Here is a 14,000-nt window from a genome sequence, read left to right as displayed (position 1 = left end):
GGAAGGGTTCGGGGCGTGCCGAGGTGCTTTAGTAAAGGTGGCGAGTCTTCCTTGAAGGAGCCGGCGCCGAGGCCTCGGTGAGCGGCGGGGCCGGGGCGGGGGGCCCGCGGGGATCCGGGGAAAAGCGAGGCTGGACACGGTGAGTTAGAGCTGCTGCTGCTGCCATCCCCCACCAGCCGTGGTGTGCCCTGGGGCGCTGCTCCTCACCCCGGCTGCCCTGCTCTGCAGGCACCTTCCCACAGGGAATGCTCAGGGCAAGGAATCAGCATCAGGTCAGGCTTCCCTTTTTTTTCTCTTTGGGGAAATGAGGTAGCGCAGCCCTTTCCCACTTGGAAGTCTGTGGAATTCCCACCCCGAGTCCTCGCCTGCTTTTTGCTGGGTAAATATTGTTCCCTTGCATAATGGAAAGTTTATCTTTTACTAGGCGCGGGCTGAAGTTTATTGTAAAGAAATAGGGAGAGCTGGTCGCTTAGGCATTGCAGAATTCCAAGAAAAAAGTCATGGCTTAGCATTTGGATTTAAGGACATGCTCTGTGTGATGTCCACTTTCTCCTTCCATCAGGCAAAAATCATAAATTTGGAAAATGGAAGTTTGCATAAAAGAGACTGGATGAGAGCCATCAACAAATCTGTCCTGTGTGCTTTGATACATTAATTGTTGTCAGCTTGTAATACTTACATACATCAGAATTAAAAAGTACAAGAACTGGAGAACTCATTAATTTTACTCGGTATCATAATAGGCCCATTTGTCAAGACCATTCAGCAATTTGGTTGCTGGGCTAGAAGAAAGGAGGGAAAATCTTCAGAGGACAAGGTGTGTTTTGAAAATTATGCCCAAATTTAACTTGAGGGATAATTGCTGTGCAGTATTTGTAAACTGCACAGTTTTCTAGGAGTCATACTATTTTTTTTCCAAAGCAAGCAATATGTTCTTAAGTGCCTTGTGGAAACATACTATAGACATTGCCTTCATCAGGAAGAATGTGCCATTAACCTATAAATAAGGCAATCTGAGATAAAAAAGTTACACAGGTGAAGAACTTAGAGGCAACTACTGATGGAGAAGGTACAACTGATACCGATGAAAGCATCAAGCATCAGCAACTTGTTATCTAAAAGTCTCTCACACTTTTTCTATGTAACCACCCGTGGGCAGCTCCACACAGCTCTGGCTCTTTCTCTCTTCCTTCTGCAGTTCAGTTCTCCTTCCTGTCCCTGGAAGGGGTGTTGAACCTCTCATTTCAGTTTATTTTAATTAACCTTATTTTTTCATAAAAATATTTTAAGTTGAAGGTTTGCCAGGAGATTCTGAGTTTACCGCAGAAAGTATATTTGTTTGCCAAGAAAAATGTACCCAAGAAACACCTTGGATCAAGCTTCAAGGATTCAAGATAGTATTTCTGTATTGTTTTCTGAGTATCTTGAAACTTTTTGCAAACATAAAGTAAGTCAAAACCTTAAAACAATTAAGTTTTCATCTCATTTTACGAAGCAGGATCAAATGTACAGTAAAAGGTCAAATGACTTTTATGAGAAGCTGAGCAAAAAACATTAATTATGTTCATTTGATAATTCACTTCAATTCTTTAGTTCAAACTTCCCATCTAATATGCTACTTTTTAAACTCTCTCTCAGAAATTCTCATATGCCAGATATTTTCATTATGGAATGAACTATTTTCCTTCCTGATAACTTGTTTCACATGATGGTATAGACTTAAAATAGTATATGGCTTTCCATCTGTTATTATATATATTTGCTCTACAACTTTCAATTTTTTGAGAGCTGCTTTTTGCCACAGCAATTGGCAAAATGATAGGATTTCCAGAATTTCCTCTGTAACCATTGCTAACTGTCCAGGGTTTCTTTGGGTGTGGACCTTGGCTATTCCACAGAACTCCAGAGCACTTTGCTCCCATCCATCAGCTGTAAATAATAATAATTAACATTAGCAACTGTGCTTTTTGAATGGGCTTGCACAGTCACTCTACTCTTTCAGCCTCAGAGTGCTTCTGACTTTACTGGTACAGGTATGGTGTTACTAAAATGCTCAAAAAGTTCTTAAATCTGCTAAATTTGGGATTCTGATACATCTGACATTGCTGTTTTGTGAAGAGTCATGAACTTGATTTGTCAAGGAAGGAAGGAAGGAAAGGTGCTGTATAATAATGTATTGCTACTTAAGCAGTACTTGCTGCAATTGCAATATTTATGATATGATTGTTATATTACACTTCCACCATAATATATCTTCTTTTATGTGGTGATCAGTGAGTTCTTCTGTATTTTGTTCTGGCTCTGTGCTTGAGTGTTACCTTGGAAATGTGTCACACATGTGAGGCCAAGCCAAAAAGTGTGTCATCTACACAGACAGAAACAGCTGATAGGAAAACATAAAAAGTAATTAGCTTTGCCTTTAAAAAAAATGCACTGTGGTTATCAATACTTCTTTTTCTTGAGCTAAGGAAAAGCTGGGAGGAATGCCAGCTTTTCCAAAGGTGATTGTTATTCTACTTGGTAACTGAAGGCCCAGTGAATTGCTCTGGTTTGTGCTGGGGAACAGATGAGGAAGACAATGCAATAGGAAGAATGACAAGACATGGAGTGGTGAGGGGAGGCAGGAAGATAGAAATTGATTTCCTTAAAGAAATTAGTTGAAGTTGAACAAATACAAAAAGAACAGTTCAATTGAGATGGTTAAATTCAACTTTTACATACAAGTTTGCAGTACCTGCATGTCATTAACCTACTTTGTGCACACAATTGGCCATCTACAAACCCTTATTTTATTGTTAAACAAAGGGGAATAGTAACTGAAGTTGCTATGTCATCCTGTCTGGCAGTCTTGTGCTTGAGTTCTGGGCATAAACCAACTGTAGGCTCAGTTCTGAAAAAAAATGTGATCTTATGTTCGCAGTGTGCAAAAAATGAGTACTCTGTGTAGGTTCTTTTCCTTAATATTTATGGTAAGAGTTTCTGCTGCTGCTGTTGTTCATTTTTAATGTCATTCTATTTTAGTGACAACCAGGTTCACTGTCAGACAGAACATGGGTATTTCCAAGATCTTGTCTACAATAGCTTTACATCCTTGTGTTCCTTAATTGTATTTTTTATAAAAAACCAAAGTTCACCTCATTACCACTTACTGGTAGCAACCCACTTTGCCCTCTCACTCAGTTTAAACTGTATCTGTTTGAAATGTTGGGTAAAATATTTTACCTTTTCTCTTCTCTTGAAGAGAGAAATGTTCAAGTTTGCTTTTTGTTTCTTTTCAGCATTCAGCATGGCTTCTCCAGCTCTTCTCATGCGTGTGGTGGCCTCAGCATATTCTGTGGCAGAAAAAGCTGCAACAATTGTTAGAAATGTGATGTCTGCAGGAGATCTGGGCATAGTGGAAAAGGTATTACCTGTTTCTTTGTTCCAGTTTAATTTCACTTGTTGATCTTGAGTTAGATACAAGTCAAAGTGGTTTTTTAAAAATCAGCAACTGTGGGATGAAATACAACCTCCTTCACTACCAGCTACAACAAATAGTCCATTTTAAAGGATTAAAACAGCACTAGAGAAGTGTGTACATTTAAAAGAAACACCATAGTTTTGTCCTGATTTCTCTCACAAAACACAAGGTTTGCATAGCACCTCAGAATTCATAATAAGGTATATTTCCTGTTAATTTCTATACCTATGTTCTAACACCCTTAGTACAGCTTAAAATACTGTGCCCTCAATGTATTTTGGATTAGAATAAATCAGTGTTTGATTTCCTAAAAAAAAAAAAAACCAAAGAAACAAAACAAACAAACAAACAAAACACCCTTCAGATTTTATTGTAAACCACAGCTTTCAAAATAAATTCAGAGCTTCAAATTTAATTCTAAAAGAAAACAAATATTAAATACTAAAAGAAAACAAATATTAAAATTCTTAATATGCTGTAACTTATTAAGTTGCACTGATGAGCCAGGATCTTTGTTTTGACTACAGTACTGGAATAGCTTTACAGATATGTAACAATATTATGAGCTTCATTAAATGTATATATTATTTTTGGTCTTTACCTTGAAGGTACTGCAGGTATTTATATTATTCAAAAATGATCAAAAGTAACAGGTGATATTGGTTCTAAATAAGACTGGTTATACATACTTCCAAACTTTTTGAGGAACGAATACTACAAACACAGAATATTAGATCAAAAGCAATGACCAACAGAAGAGGTTCCTGTTTGAGGGACTAAAGATCTTGAAGTTCCCGCAAGCTTCTTGCCAAAGATGGTTGCTGAAGGAAGAGGAAAAACGCAAAAGAACCTCTGCCTACCCCTCTGTTTTGCAATCTGAAGAGATATAGAACAGAAAGGAACAAAAGTGCTGCTTTTCATCACTCTTCCTCCTTCTGCAGCCAGCAAACACCAAGACCAATTGCAACTTGCCTTACTGAAAGCTTTAGGACATCTAGGGAGTCAATGTTCTACCTTTTCCCTCAACATAGTGACCTCCCATCCATTTATCCAGTTCAAGGACAGCTGAGTTTTTAGCCATCTCCTCTCCTCATCTCCAGAGGTTTTTTTCCCTCAGTCAACTCTAAGCTCTCCATTTATAATGCTTCTCTTTGTAGTACTTGTACTTTTTTCCCCCTGACTTGGTAGGTAGACACTTTTATCAACCCATTCTTACACTGAAGAACTGCTTATACTGTTTTATTGGGTTCATGTCCTGGAACAAAGGACATTCTCTGCAATAAACTTGGCCTTACTGAGTCTAAACTCGGAATCAATTTCAACCAAACTAATCAGGGGATGAGAGGGACGTTTCAAAGAAAAATATCAAGTTTCATAAAATTTGCACTTGGCTAAGGGACAGACTAGTTTTGAGCATGCAAAAATTAACCCCCAACGTGGTTCTAAATGGAATATCCCATTCCTATGGCTAATTTCTGTAGCTGGATAAAACACTTTTCATGCTGTCAGCAAATAAGATACAAGCAGATAAATTTTTTGTTTGATTCAACTACCATGCAAATCTTAGATGAACTGTCTTTCTAAATTCCAATGCTAACAGAATTATTTCTTACTGAAGAGTTTAAAAACTGTTAATAAGTTACCCACTTTCATATGTAGCAGGTTATTAACATTTAATTAATTAATGCAACACGTGTAGCAACATATTTTTGGCTACACAACTTTAGAAAGGCTTGCAGTCATTTTTTATGTGATCTTGGGGCACCAAATCCACTGTTCTAATGTCAGACCAGTCTGTCTTAGCTCTGGGGTGCACAGGAAAACTCTGCTGCTTGCAGTTTTCAGCCTGCCTCTTGCAAGGTCACTTACTGGGGTGAAGATTTACCAAATTAGACTTCTTTTCCATTACAAGCTATTCAGAGTGCTGTATGGGCCACTGTGCTGGTGTGTTTTTCAGTACACCAATTCCTCTCCACTCTTGGACAGGCTGGACCCAATGACTTGCAGACCAAAGCTGACCGGCTGGTACAAATGAGCATTTGTGCCTCCCTGGCACGGAAGTTTCCCAAGGTGACTATCATAGGAGAAGAAGTAAGTATCTGCTTTATTTCATACTAACAGTTTATCTTGGTGTAGCTTGCACTAGGATTTGCTTTGGCTAGGTTTAGGAAAACATTGGTTTTAATTAAAAACAAACAAACCCGAAAAGCAACAAACAAAAGTGTTTCCATTCAATTTTACGTTTCCATTTCATTAGTTTTATCAAGCTGCTGTCACACACACAGCTCTAAGGCAAAATAAAGTGAGTCCAAAACATTTTTCTAATAATTCTGAGAATTCTTTTGTTAGGAACTGCCCAATGGTGATGTAAGTGAGGATTTAATTGAAGATGGTCACTGTGAAGAAATACTGAAGAAACCTTGTCCTACTCAGTACACAGGAATTAAAGAGGAAGAGGTAATGTGGTAATGCTATGTCTGTGTCTTCATATTTTACATTATCTATAGTACTTTCTGACTTTAACTAAGAGTGTACAATGAAGAAAGGTTTTTTTTCAATACTGCCAATTTTTCTTTTTTGTTTGGAAACTGAAATGTAGTCATGAGAATCACACCTCCAGAGCTTCAAATGCTGCATGCTCCTGTGTGCAGTAATGGGAAATGGAAATTGGCTTCTTACAATTTGTGATTCAAATCAATTTGGCATGAATCTAATTTGGACATAAGAAAGTAATCTAATTTTCCAGTTCAGTTTAATCCTTCATACTTCTGTTAAGAGATTTGCTGAGACATTCTAGTCAATTTTTAAACTTTTTTTTTTTTTGGGTGCAAAATACTGTTATAGGCTTCAGTCATATAATAATGTTAAAACTTTGGATCTCTTTATTTCCTTACTACCAAAACGAAATAAAAACACTAAAGTAAAATATATACTTTGAGTGGTAATTTACATGATTTGTATTTGTTAATTTTCCTTAATCTTTTTATTCTTAAAGCTCGTAATATGGGTTGATCCCTTAGATGGAACCAAGGAGTACACTGAAGGTTAGATTTTCTTTTAATTCTGTTGATAAAAAAATAGCAATGTAATAAAGTAGAATATACATGTAGATAGTTTTATCATAGATGTTACTTACAGTATTGTTTCATAAGGCTGATGTTTCTCTACTTTTTGAGTGCTTGGAATGTATTTATTCATTCCTTTCAGATCTAACCAGTACTGAATATTCCTGATGGGCTACTGAGTACTGACCAGTTTTTATAATTTCAGAGTGCAAAGAGCTGCCTTTGTCTGCTGGCAGGTTGTCTTAAGTTTTTAGCTAAATTTACAATTTTAAATATCTTTGAACTGAAGGACTAAATCATCCTCCTCTCAAACAACCCAAATACACAGCTGTACTTGTAGCCCTTTCAAAATGAAACAAACATCCACCCACAAATCACGATTCTTCAGTCATGGGAAGAAAGTGTTTTCAGCAAAGTCTAATTTCCATCCATAGAAATAGATACTAAAATGAAAGAAAAGAAAAACAACAACAACAACAACACAAAACAAAACAAAACAAAAAAAAACTCTGAAAAACAATATGCTGAAACCTCACTTTTGCCTCCTAGTGCATCTTTTAGTTGATAAATGTAAAATCTTTTAGGCAGATTTTTCCCCTTTTGAGGGAAAGAGATGCACAACTGTCAGCAAACCAATATTTTGTGTAGTATTAAAGAACTCCCACCAGAATTACAGAAGAATGTCATTATGTACTGCTGTGTAATTGTATCTTTAAACTTCTTTCTTATTATGTGTTAATTATGACAGAGCTTTATTAAAAGAACTTTATCTGGGGCATTTTTTTAGAAGACCTCAAGGCTAAATGACTAAAAGATTATATCAACATCTGAAAATCCTGATTAGTATTTGTATTTTTAAGATAGCACCCTGCATATTGATCTGTGAACTTTTACTGAAGGTTTATGTTTTTATTAAGATCTTTCTCTTTTTCAAGCATAATCACATTCCTGCTTTTTCTGTCCAGGTCTCCTTGACCATGTAACGGTTCTTATTGGAATTGCCTATGGAGGCAAAGCAATAGCAGGAGTTATTAACCAGCCATATTACAACTATGAGGTATTAAATCACTGATTTACTTAGAAGCATTGTGTGATTTCTAAATGTTACTCCTAAGCTGTTTCAGTTGGCACACTTTCAACTGAAAAGTGGTGTGTAGTGGAGTTAATGTTGTAATGTAAGGTATTGGGGTTTTTAAATTAAATATATATAATGTTAAACATTGGTTTCCAGGAATTGAATGTCAGGAACTTACTAACAGCCATACTGAATCCTGAAGCTGGTGTAATGCACTAGTACAGGATATATTACATATATCCTGTGCAAATCACTACAGTCCTTAGAATGTACCTACTATAAAACAAGTACAGGTCAGTAGTATTGCAGTGTTTCTAGAAATTCTCTAGTAAATCCATGCAATGAGTGCATTTGCAGTGCATGGTAACTACCATAAATCTGCAGCCCTAAATAAATCAAACATAAACTGTCACTGACAGCTGGGTTAGGGTGTATCATGCCAGGCTTCAGGTGAAAGTCAGGATGGCCAACCTACAGGCATTTACACATTTGGAGATTATTTCAGTATTACTGGGGGGAGCTCATGATACAGCCTGATTAATTAAACTTAGTGGAGTTTAAATAAAAAGCCCTTGAGCTGATGTAATGCTATCATGTTCTGTGTGACATGTATCACAATATATTTCAAATTACTAGATACTTTCAATTACAGATTGTGCCCCAAGTACAGAAATATACAACTATTAATCTGCCAGTCACTGGAGGCAGAATGTAATGCACTACCACAATGTCACAGATAAGAAAAAGGTCAATGATGGCATTGCCTTAGAGGGAAAAGAGCCAATTTCTTACTCGGGGCTCTCGAGTAGTTCTTTTTAAGTGCCACTGTTTAAATGTACAGCCCAGCATGAATATAATACTCCCTGATATGCCAAGATTCATCTAGGTACCCCTTTCCCTTTGTGCTTTAATTGCTCATCAGTGTGATTAAGCATTGCTGTGTGCCTTTTCTGCAGGCAGGAGCTAATGCTGTGCTGGGCAGGACCATCTGGGGAGTGCTGGGCATGGGAGCCTTTGGCTTCCAGCTGACAGAAGCCCCTGCTGGCAAACACATCGTCGTGACCACGCGCTCCCACAGCAGTGCCCTGGTCAATGAGTGCATCACTGCCCTGAACCCAGACCATGTCATCAGAGTGGGAGGAGCAGGAAACAAGGTAGGAAAACCCCAGATCTTCTGTTTTTACTAGGAGGTGGCACCTTTGGGGAAAAAAATAAAAAGGCTTTTTAAAGAAATCATCTGCCTACTTGCGTGAATATACAGGAAAGACTTCCTCCACCTTCCCCAGCACAACTTCTCTTCCTAGCATTCAGTTTGCTGTGAGGCTGAGAGAATTTGGCACAGGAGTATTTGTACCTTGCTGGTCATGGCTGGAGTCTGTCTTCCTCAGTATTCTGTTTTTAGAGGTGAAAATAAAAAGTTGTAAGACCAGAATGACTACACGGGAATTCAATTTAATCTCAATTATTAGACATGTCCTCCTGTTTGTGTTAATACAGCTGCTGTTCCAACTATCCAGCAGCACATTTGAAAGGATAAAAATATAAACACACAGTGATATTTCCTTTGTGAACTTTCTCTGTGTACAGAGAACACTAATTTGGTACAGGTTTTAAAGCTTAGTTTTGTCATAGCTGTCAAAAACACACCCTCCCAACTCTTTTCTCCAACATATGCAAGGCCCAAAATGGCACTAACACAACATGCTTATAGCTTTCACTTTATTTTTTTAGTACTTGCACAAGAATTCTTGTTTCTGAAAGTGAGAGCAGATTTTCATCCTATAGACTGTATTTATAACAATCAAAAATATTGAATTGGGAATGGTGATAAAGTACAGCTTCTACATTTTAATACATTTCTTGTAATTTATTATTACACTATTACATTTCCTGCAATATCAGTACTTACATACCCAGATTTAATACCCATTTCCTGGTATTATTTCTACCCATTTCTAAATGCCTAGATCCTTTGCAATCATTGCAACTCTATTCTTAACAGATCATTCAACTCATAGAAGGCAAAGCATCTGCTTATGTATTTGCCAGTCCTGGGTGCAAGAAGTGGGATACATGTGCACCTGAAGCTATACTACATGCTGTGGGAGGTAAGTTCATAGCATTCAGAGTTCCAGGATAAGTGAAACTGCATTAATTTGAAGTTAGTTATGCTTTCCATTGAAAGGAAAATGGTAATACATGTGTTGATAACTGTCACATAATTAAAAAGACCAAATCCCCAAATTTGGGTTATATTCATTTTAATATTTTCAAAACAAATGCCCCTTTTTTTTTTTTCTGTTGGCTACTATCTCACAGTAAAATTTGCTGTCCTACTAACTGAGTGTAGTAGTTTATTATTAGTAACACATTATGTAATCTGTGGACATTGAATTCTTTAAACCAACAAAAATAGGTCAAATCACGCAGTTGTTCTCTGGATGTACAAACTCCAAAATTGAGTCATTCATGTAATTCAATAGAATTAGTGGTCTCCAGCCAACATGAGACACTTCACTTATCTAGGAGCTAAGGGGTTGAAAAGTTACAAAAAGACTCACTGCCAAGGATTTGAAGTAGTATTATTTTGTTTTAATTCTTCTTTTCACATTAATAGGCCTTTTACCACCAAATGCTAAAATTCTGGGGTTTGATTCCTAAAATCTGTCAAGCAAGGATAACAGGCTTCATAATGACACTATTGAACTCCTCTGCAGCCTGTAGTATTCATAAGTGGGATAATTTTAAACAGGGTTAGCTCAAGCACAAAGCAACCCAACCAATTTGGGGCAGCACAATGCTGTATTTAGCCTCTTTGGTATGTAGGAATCTCCTGGTTAAATTAGTTGGAATAAAGATCTGTGTTGCTCTTGCTAAGTGATTTCTAAAATCTCATTTAAAACCAGCTGGGGTTTTTCTACATTATGTTAGAGTTTGTGGTATACACTTACCCTGGTTTTTACTCGAACTGAGGATTTTTCTTTGCTGCTTGTCAACGGCCAATGTAAAAGCTACTCAGGGAGCATTTTAGGTAATCCATGAGAGAGAGAGAGATGTTTTCCTTTTTCTGAGACAAAAAGAATTGTTGAAAATATAAACCCACTAGCTATTTGATTTCAGTCAATATAAAACCTTTGTACTTAAACTGGAAGCAAAGATACTTCACATCTGAAGACAGGCATGTGTACCACAAAGACTGCTTTTAGTTATTTCACTTGAACTAATAGACTCAACTCCTTTTTGCTTGAATATTTTTTTTCTTTCTTTTTCCAGGCAAGATAACTGATATCCGTGGAAATTCATTTCAGTATAACAAGGAGGTGAAACACATGAATTCAGCTGGGGTCCTTGCCACTTTGAGAAATTATGACTACTATGCCAGTCGTATTCCAAACACTGTGAAAGAATCTCTTGTGCCTTAAAGCAGGGAATTGTCTTCACTTGGCCTGGAAGGCTGAGAAAATGAGCTTGGAAAAAAAAGAAAGGAAGAAGATGACGGAGCTTGAAATTCTGTTTCATAGAATCTGAACTGAATTCTTTCAGTAAGGTGTTCAATAATTTCAAAAATTATACAGAATCTTTAAGGATCTGTTGGATCAGATTATTTGGCTGTGTTGATCAGACAACATCAAAACAGTCTCATTTCTTCAGTGGTCATTTTCTATATTCTTTTGGAGTTTTCCTTCCTCATGACTGTGTGTAATATACTGCTAATCGTAACGCTGCAGACCAAAATCATCTTCATATTCTGAAGATGAAATCATGTTAAGTCATGTACCTGATCTTTCTCAATGGTTCTTGTTGTCAATAAGGGTTATTGTGTTAAATACAAATGGACTAAGGATTTGCCTGGATGGATGAGCCTATTTGTTATAAAGTTGACAATTTTGATTCTTAGAAGGGCATCTCAATTTTTTTCTGGTCTGCACTGAGTTTTGAGATGGCCAAGACTGCTATATGATGGTTGTCTGAGTTTTGCAGGAGGCAGGACACAATGCAGCTGGGCCTGGAAATCTCAAATAAGGGTTCATGGATCACTGGATTCGTTGAGGATCAGTGAAGTGCACATACAGCAGGGTTCAGGACAGCTCAGTTGGGAACCCAAGGAAGCGTGACAGGGGCAGGAGTTCCTAGCACCTCTGTGATGATTTGAAATGCCTTTGTCAGGGTTTATGCCACTGCAGTCTTGGAGCACTTTGGGCACCCAAAGTCAAGGTCATTTTGGCATATTTGGGAATAACAGAAATGCCAGACCTTGAAATTTTCCATGTCCAAATTCTGAGATAAACCAGGTGCTTTTCCAACAGCCCCAGAGTTGAGGAAATCGACAGTATCTTTCCCCTCTTGTGGAACACAGGCATGTTAGAGGAGGGGAAAGAACAGGGCCAAGATCACCTAAAATTAACTTTGAAATTGGAGATCTGTTTCAGTCAGCTTTCCCATAGGTGTGGCTGTTAGGAAAGCAGGATTCAACTGCCCAGTCCACTTGAACACAAAAGAAAACCAGTAGTAAATTACGTATTACTAGCTAAAATTGGAAACTTAGCCAAACTCTTTTGAAGTCTCTTCAAGCTGAAATTAGGATTTTGGAATTATGTTCTTGAACCAGTGAGGCATCTGTGCCCCTTCTTGTGTCCAGATGTTGTGACTCAAGTCCCCTATTCTCAAATGAAGGAGTCCTAGGGCCTCCTTTTCCCTAACAATGTCACACATACTGAGACATGCCATGGAGAGATGCCAGTTTCAACATACAACACAGAGATTTGGTTTTCTTTCTGTTCTCCATGTGGAGGAAACAGTGGTATACATCAGGTTCTCAGGCAGGTGCTGTCAGAGAGGGTATCTGAACACAGCTGCTTGCTTACATAAAGACTGAATCCCTAAATTCTCCCAAATTATTTTTTCCCCTTAACCTCTGCTGGCACCATGAACGCCAGAGTAGCCTGCAAGATGCACTGCACCCTTTCTCCCTTCCTCTCTGCTCACAAGATTAGATCTTCTGAACAACTACACCTTTCGTGCACACAAAACTGTCTTTAAATGAGTGCCTCAAGGTACAAAAAGTTGTTTTACCATACAGAAGAAAGTTTTGAAATTCAGTTTTCCACAGTGTGTCCAACTTACTACTTTCTCTCGTCATCACACAAGATATTCAGCAACTCCACTTAGAGTCCTTAGATTGGATCCTTTCCTCACAGTAGGGTAACACCTATATGACTTCACTTAAAGCTGACTCTACTTCCAACAAGCAGGAACATCTTGCCCCCAAAAGATATGAACAAGGCAACTCTTGCTGAAGTGTTCATATCTCTCCATGTGCACACATGAAACAGAATCTAAGGAATCTCTTCCTTAGTGAGGTCATCTTTGCCTAACATTTACAGATAAATTAGCAAGATTAGCCTTTACCTCATTCTATCATGACACTGGATTAGAGCTGCATATATAGGAACAATGTGTGCTTCTACTCCTTTGATCTAAAGCCTACCTTTCTTCTCTCCCCTCAATTGCATAACTCTTGTATGCAAGGCAGATTCACCCTGCTTTAATTAGAACCTTCTTCATATTTTGGCCCTGTGTATGTTTAGTCATTCCACATACTGACTGTGACTGAAGTTTGAACCACAGAGCAAGTACAGTGATTTCACTGCTTGTTGTACATATATTTCACCTTTATCTTGTACAGGATTCTTTGATATGCATGCTGTGGCATTCCCATCAAAATCTGCATGTGACTTTGCAAAACATGTTAAGATAAAATGTAGAACAACTCGGGCAACACAAAGGCTTGCCTTAATCGTTCTTTCCATGCAACCATTAAAATACAAGGGACAGAACCCACTGTTAGTAGTCTTCATCTACTGCCTCTATATCCTTATTTTCATCTGAAACTTGCAATAGGTTTGAAAATCTCTTCAGCATAAACCTCTTTCTAATTTTGCTGTAATTTCTGTCTGCTCATTTAGTTACCTGACTGGGAGTAGAACACACAGCATGTATCAGCTTCTGCATGGTGTGTAAAGATACTTATGTATGGAAACACGTGGAGATACTTTCCATGCTTACAGAGCCTGTACAACTGCTAACACAGGAGAAGAGTAAGGAAAGTCGGGATTAAATCCAGCAGGTAATGTGCAGTCATGCTCTGGCTATACCACTGCCCCCCCTGCATAGAAAGCGCTGGTTCACCAATCAAGCATTTGATGATGTCTCTTCTAGCACATTAGGTGCTACAGTAACAGCTATAAAATTGATGTGGGGGGAAAAAAGAAAACCACAGTGACACTGCATTGTCCTTGCAACAAAGTGAATTTGAGCCAGTCTCCAGTGAAAACCCGGGTGACGCAGCATTCTGTGATTCACTCCAAGGCTCCAGAAGGTGGCTGGGCACTGGGACAGG

General features: G+C 38.0%; 1 protein-coding gene across 1 annotated transcript; it reads left to right on the top strand.

Annotated features, from left to right (window-relative positions):
- The first annotated feature begins 70 nt into the window (after positions 1 to 70).
- On the top strand, positions 71 to 11,446 carry BPNT1 (3'(2'), 5'-bisphosphate nucleotidase 1). Its single transcript, XM_083856104.1, has 9 exons — positions 71 to 139; positions 3,279 to 3,403; positions 5,447 to 5,551; positions 5,810 to 5,917; positions 6,456 to 6,504; positions 7,491 to 7,582; positions 8,557 to 8,754; positions 9,603 to 9,708; positions 10,874 to 11,446. Exons 2-9 carry the CDS (start codon positions 3,287 to 3,289, stop codon positions 11,020 to 11,022), a joined length of 924 nt encoding a protein of 307 aa, XP_083712230.1. The 5' UTR covers positions 71 to 139; positions 3,279 to 3,286; the 3' UTR covers positions 11,023 to 11,446.
- The last annotated feature ends 2,554 nt before the right edge of the window (positions 11,447 to 14,000 follow it).

This window comes from Zosterops lateralis (genome assembly GCF_965231275.1).
Source record: "Zosterops lateralis genome assembly, chromosome: 3".
Taxonomy (NCBI): domain Eukaryota; kingdom Metazoa; phylum Chordata; class Aves; order Passeriformes; family Zosteropidae; genus Zosterops; species Zosterops lateralis.
Note: the sequence above shows the minus strand (reverse complement) of the source record. Positions and strands in the feature narration are given on the sequence as shown.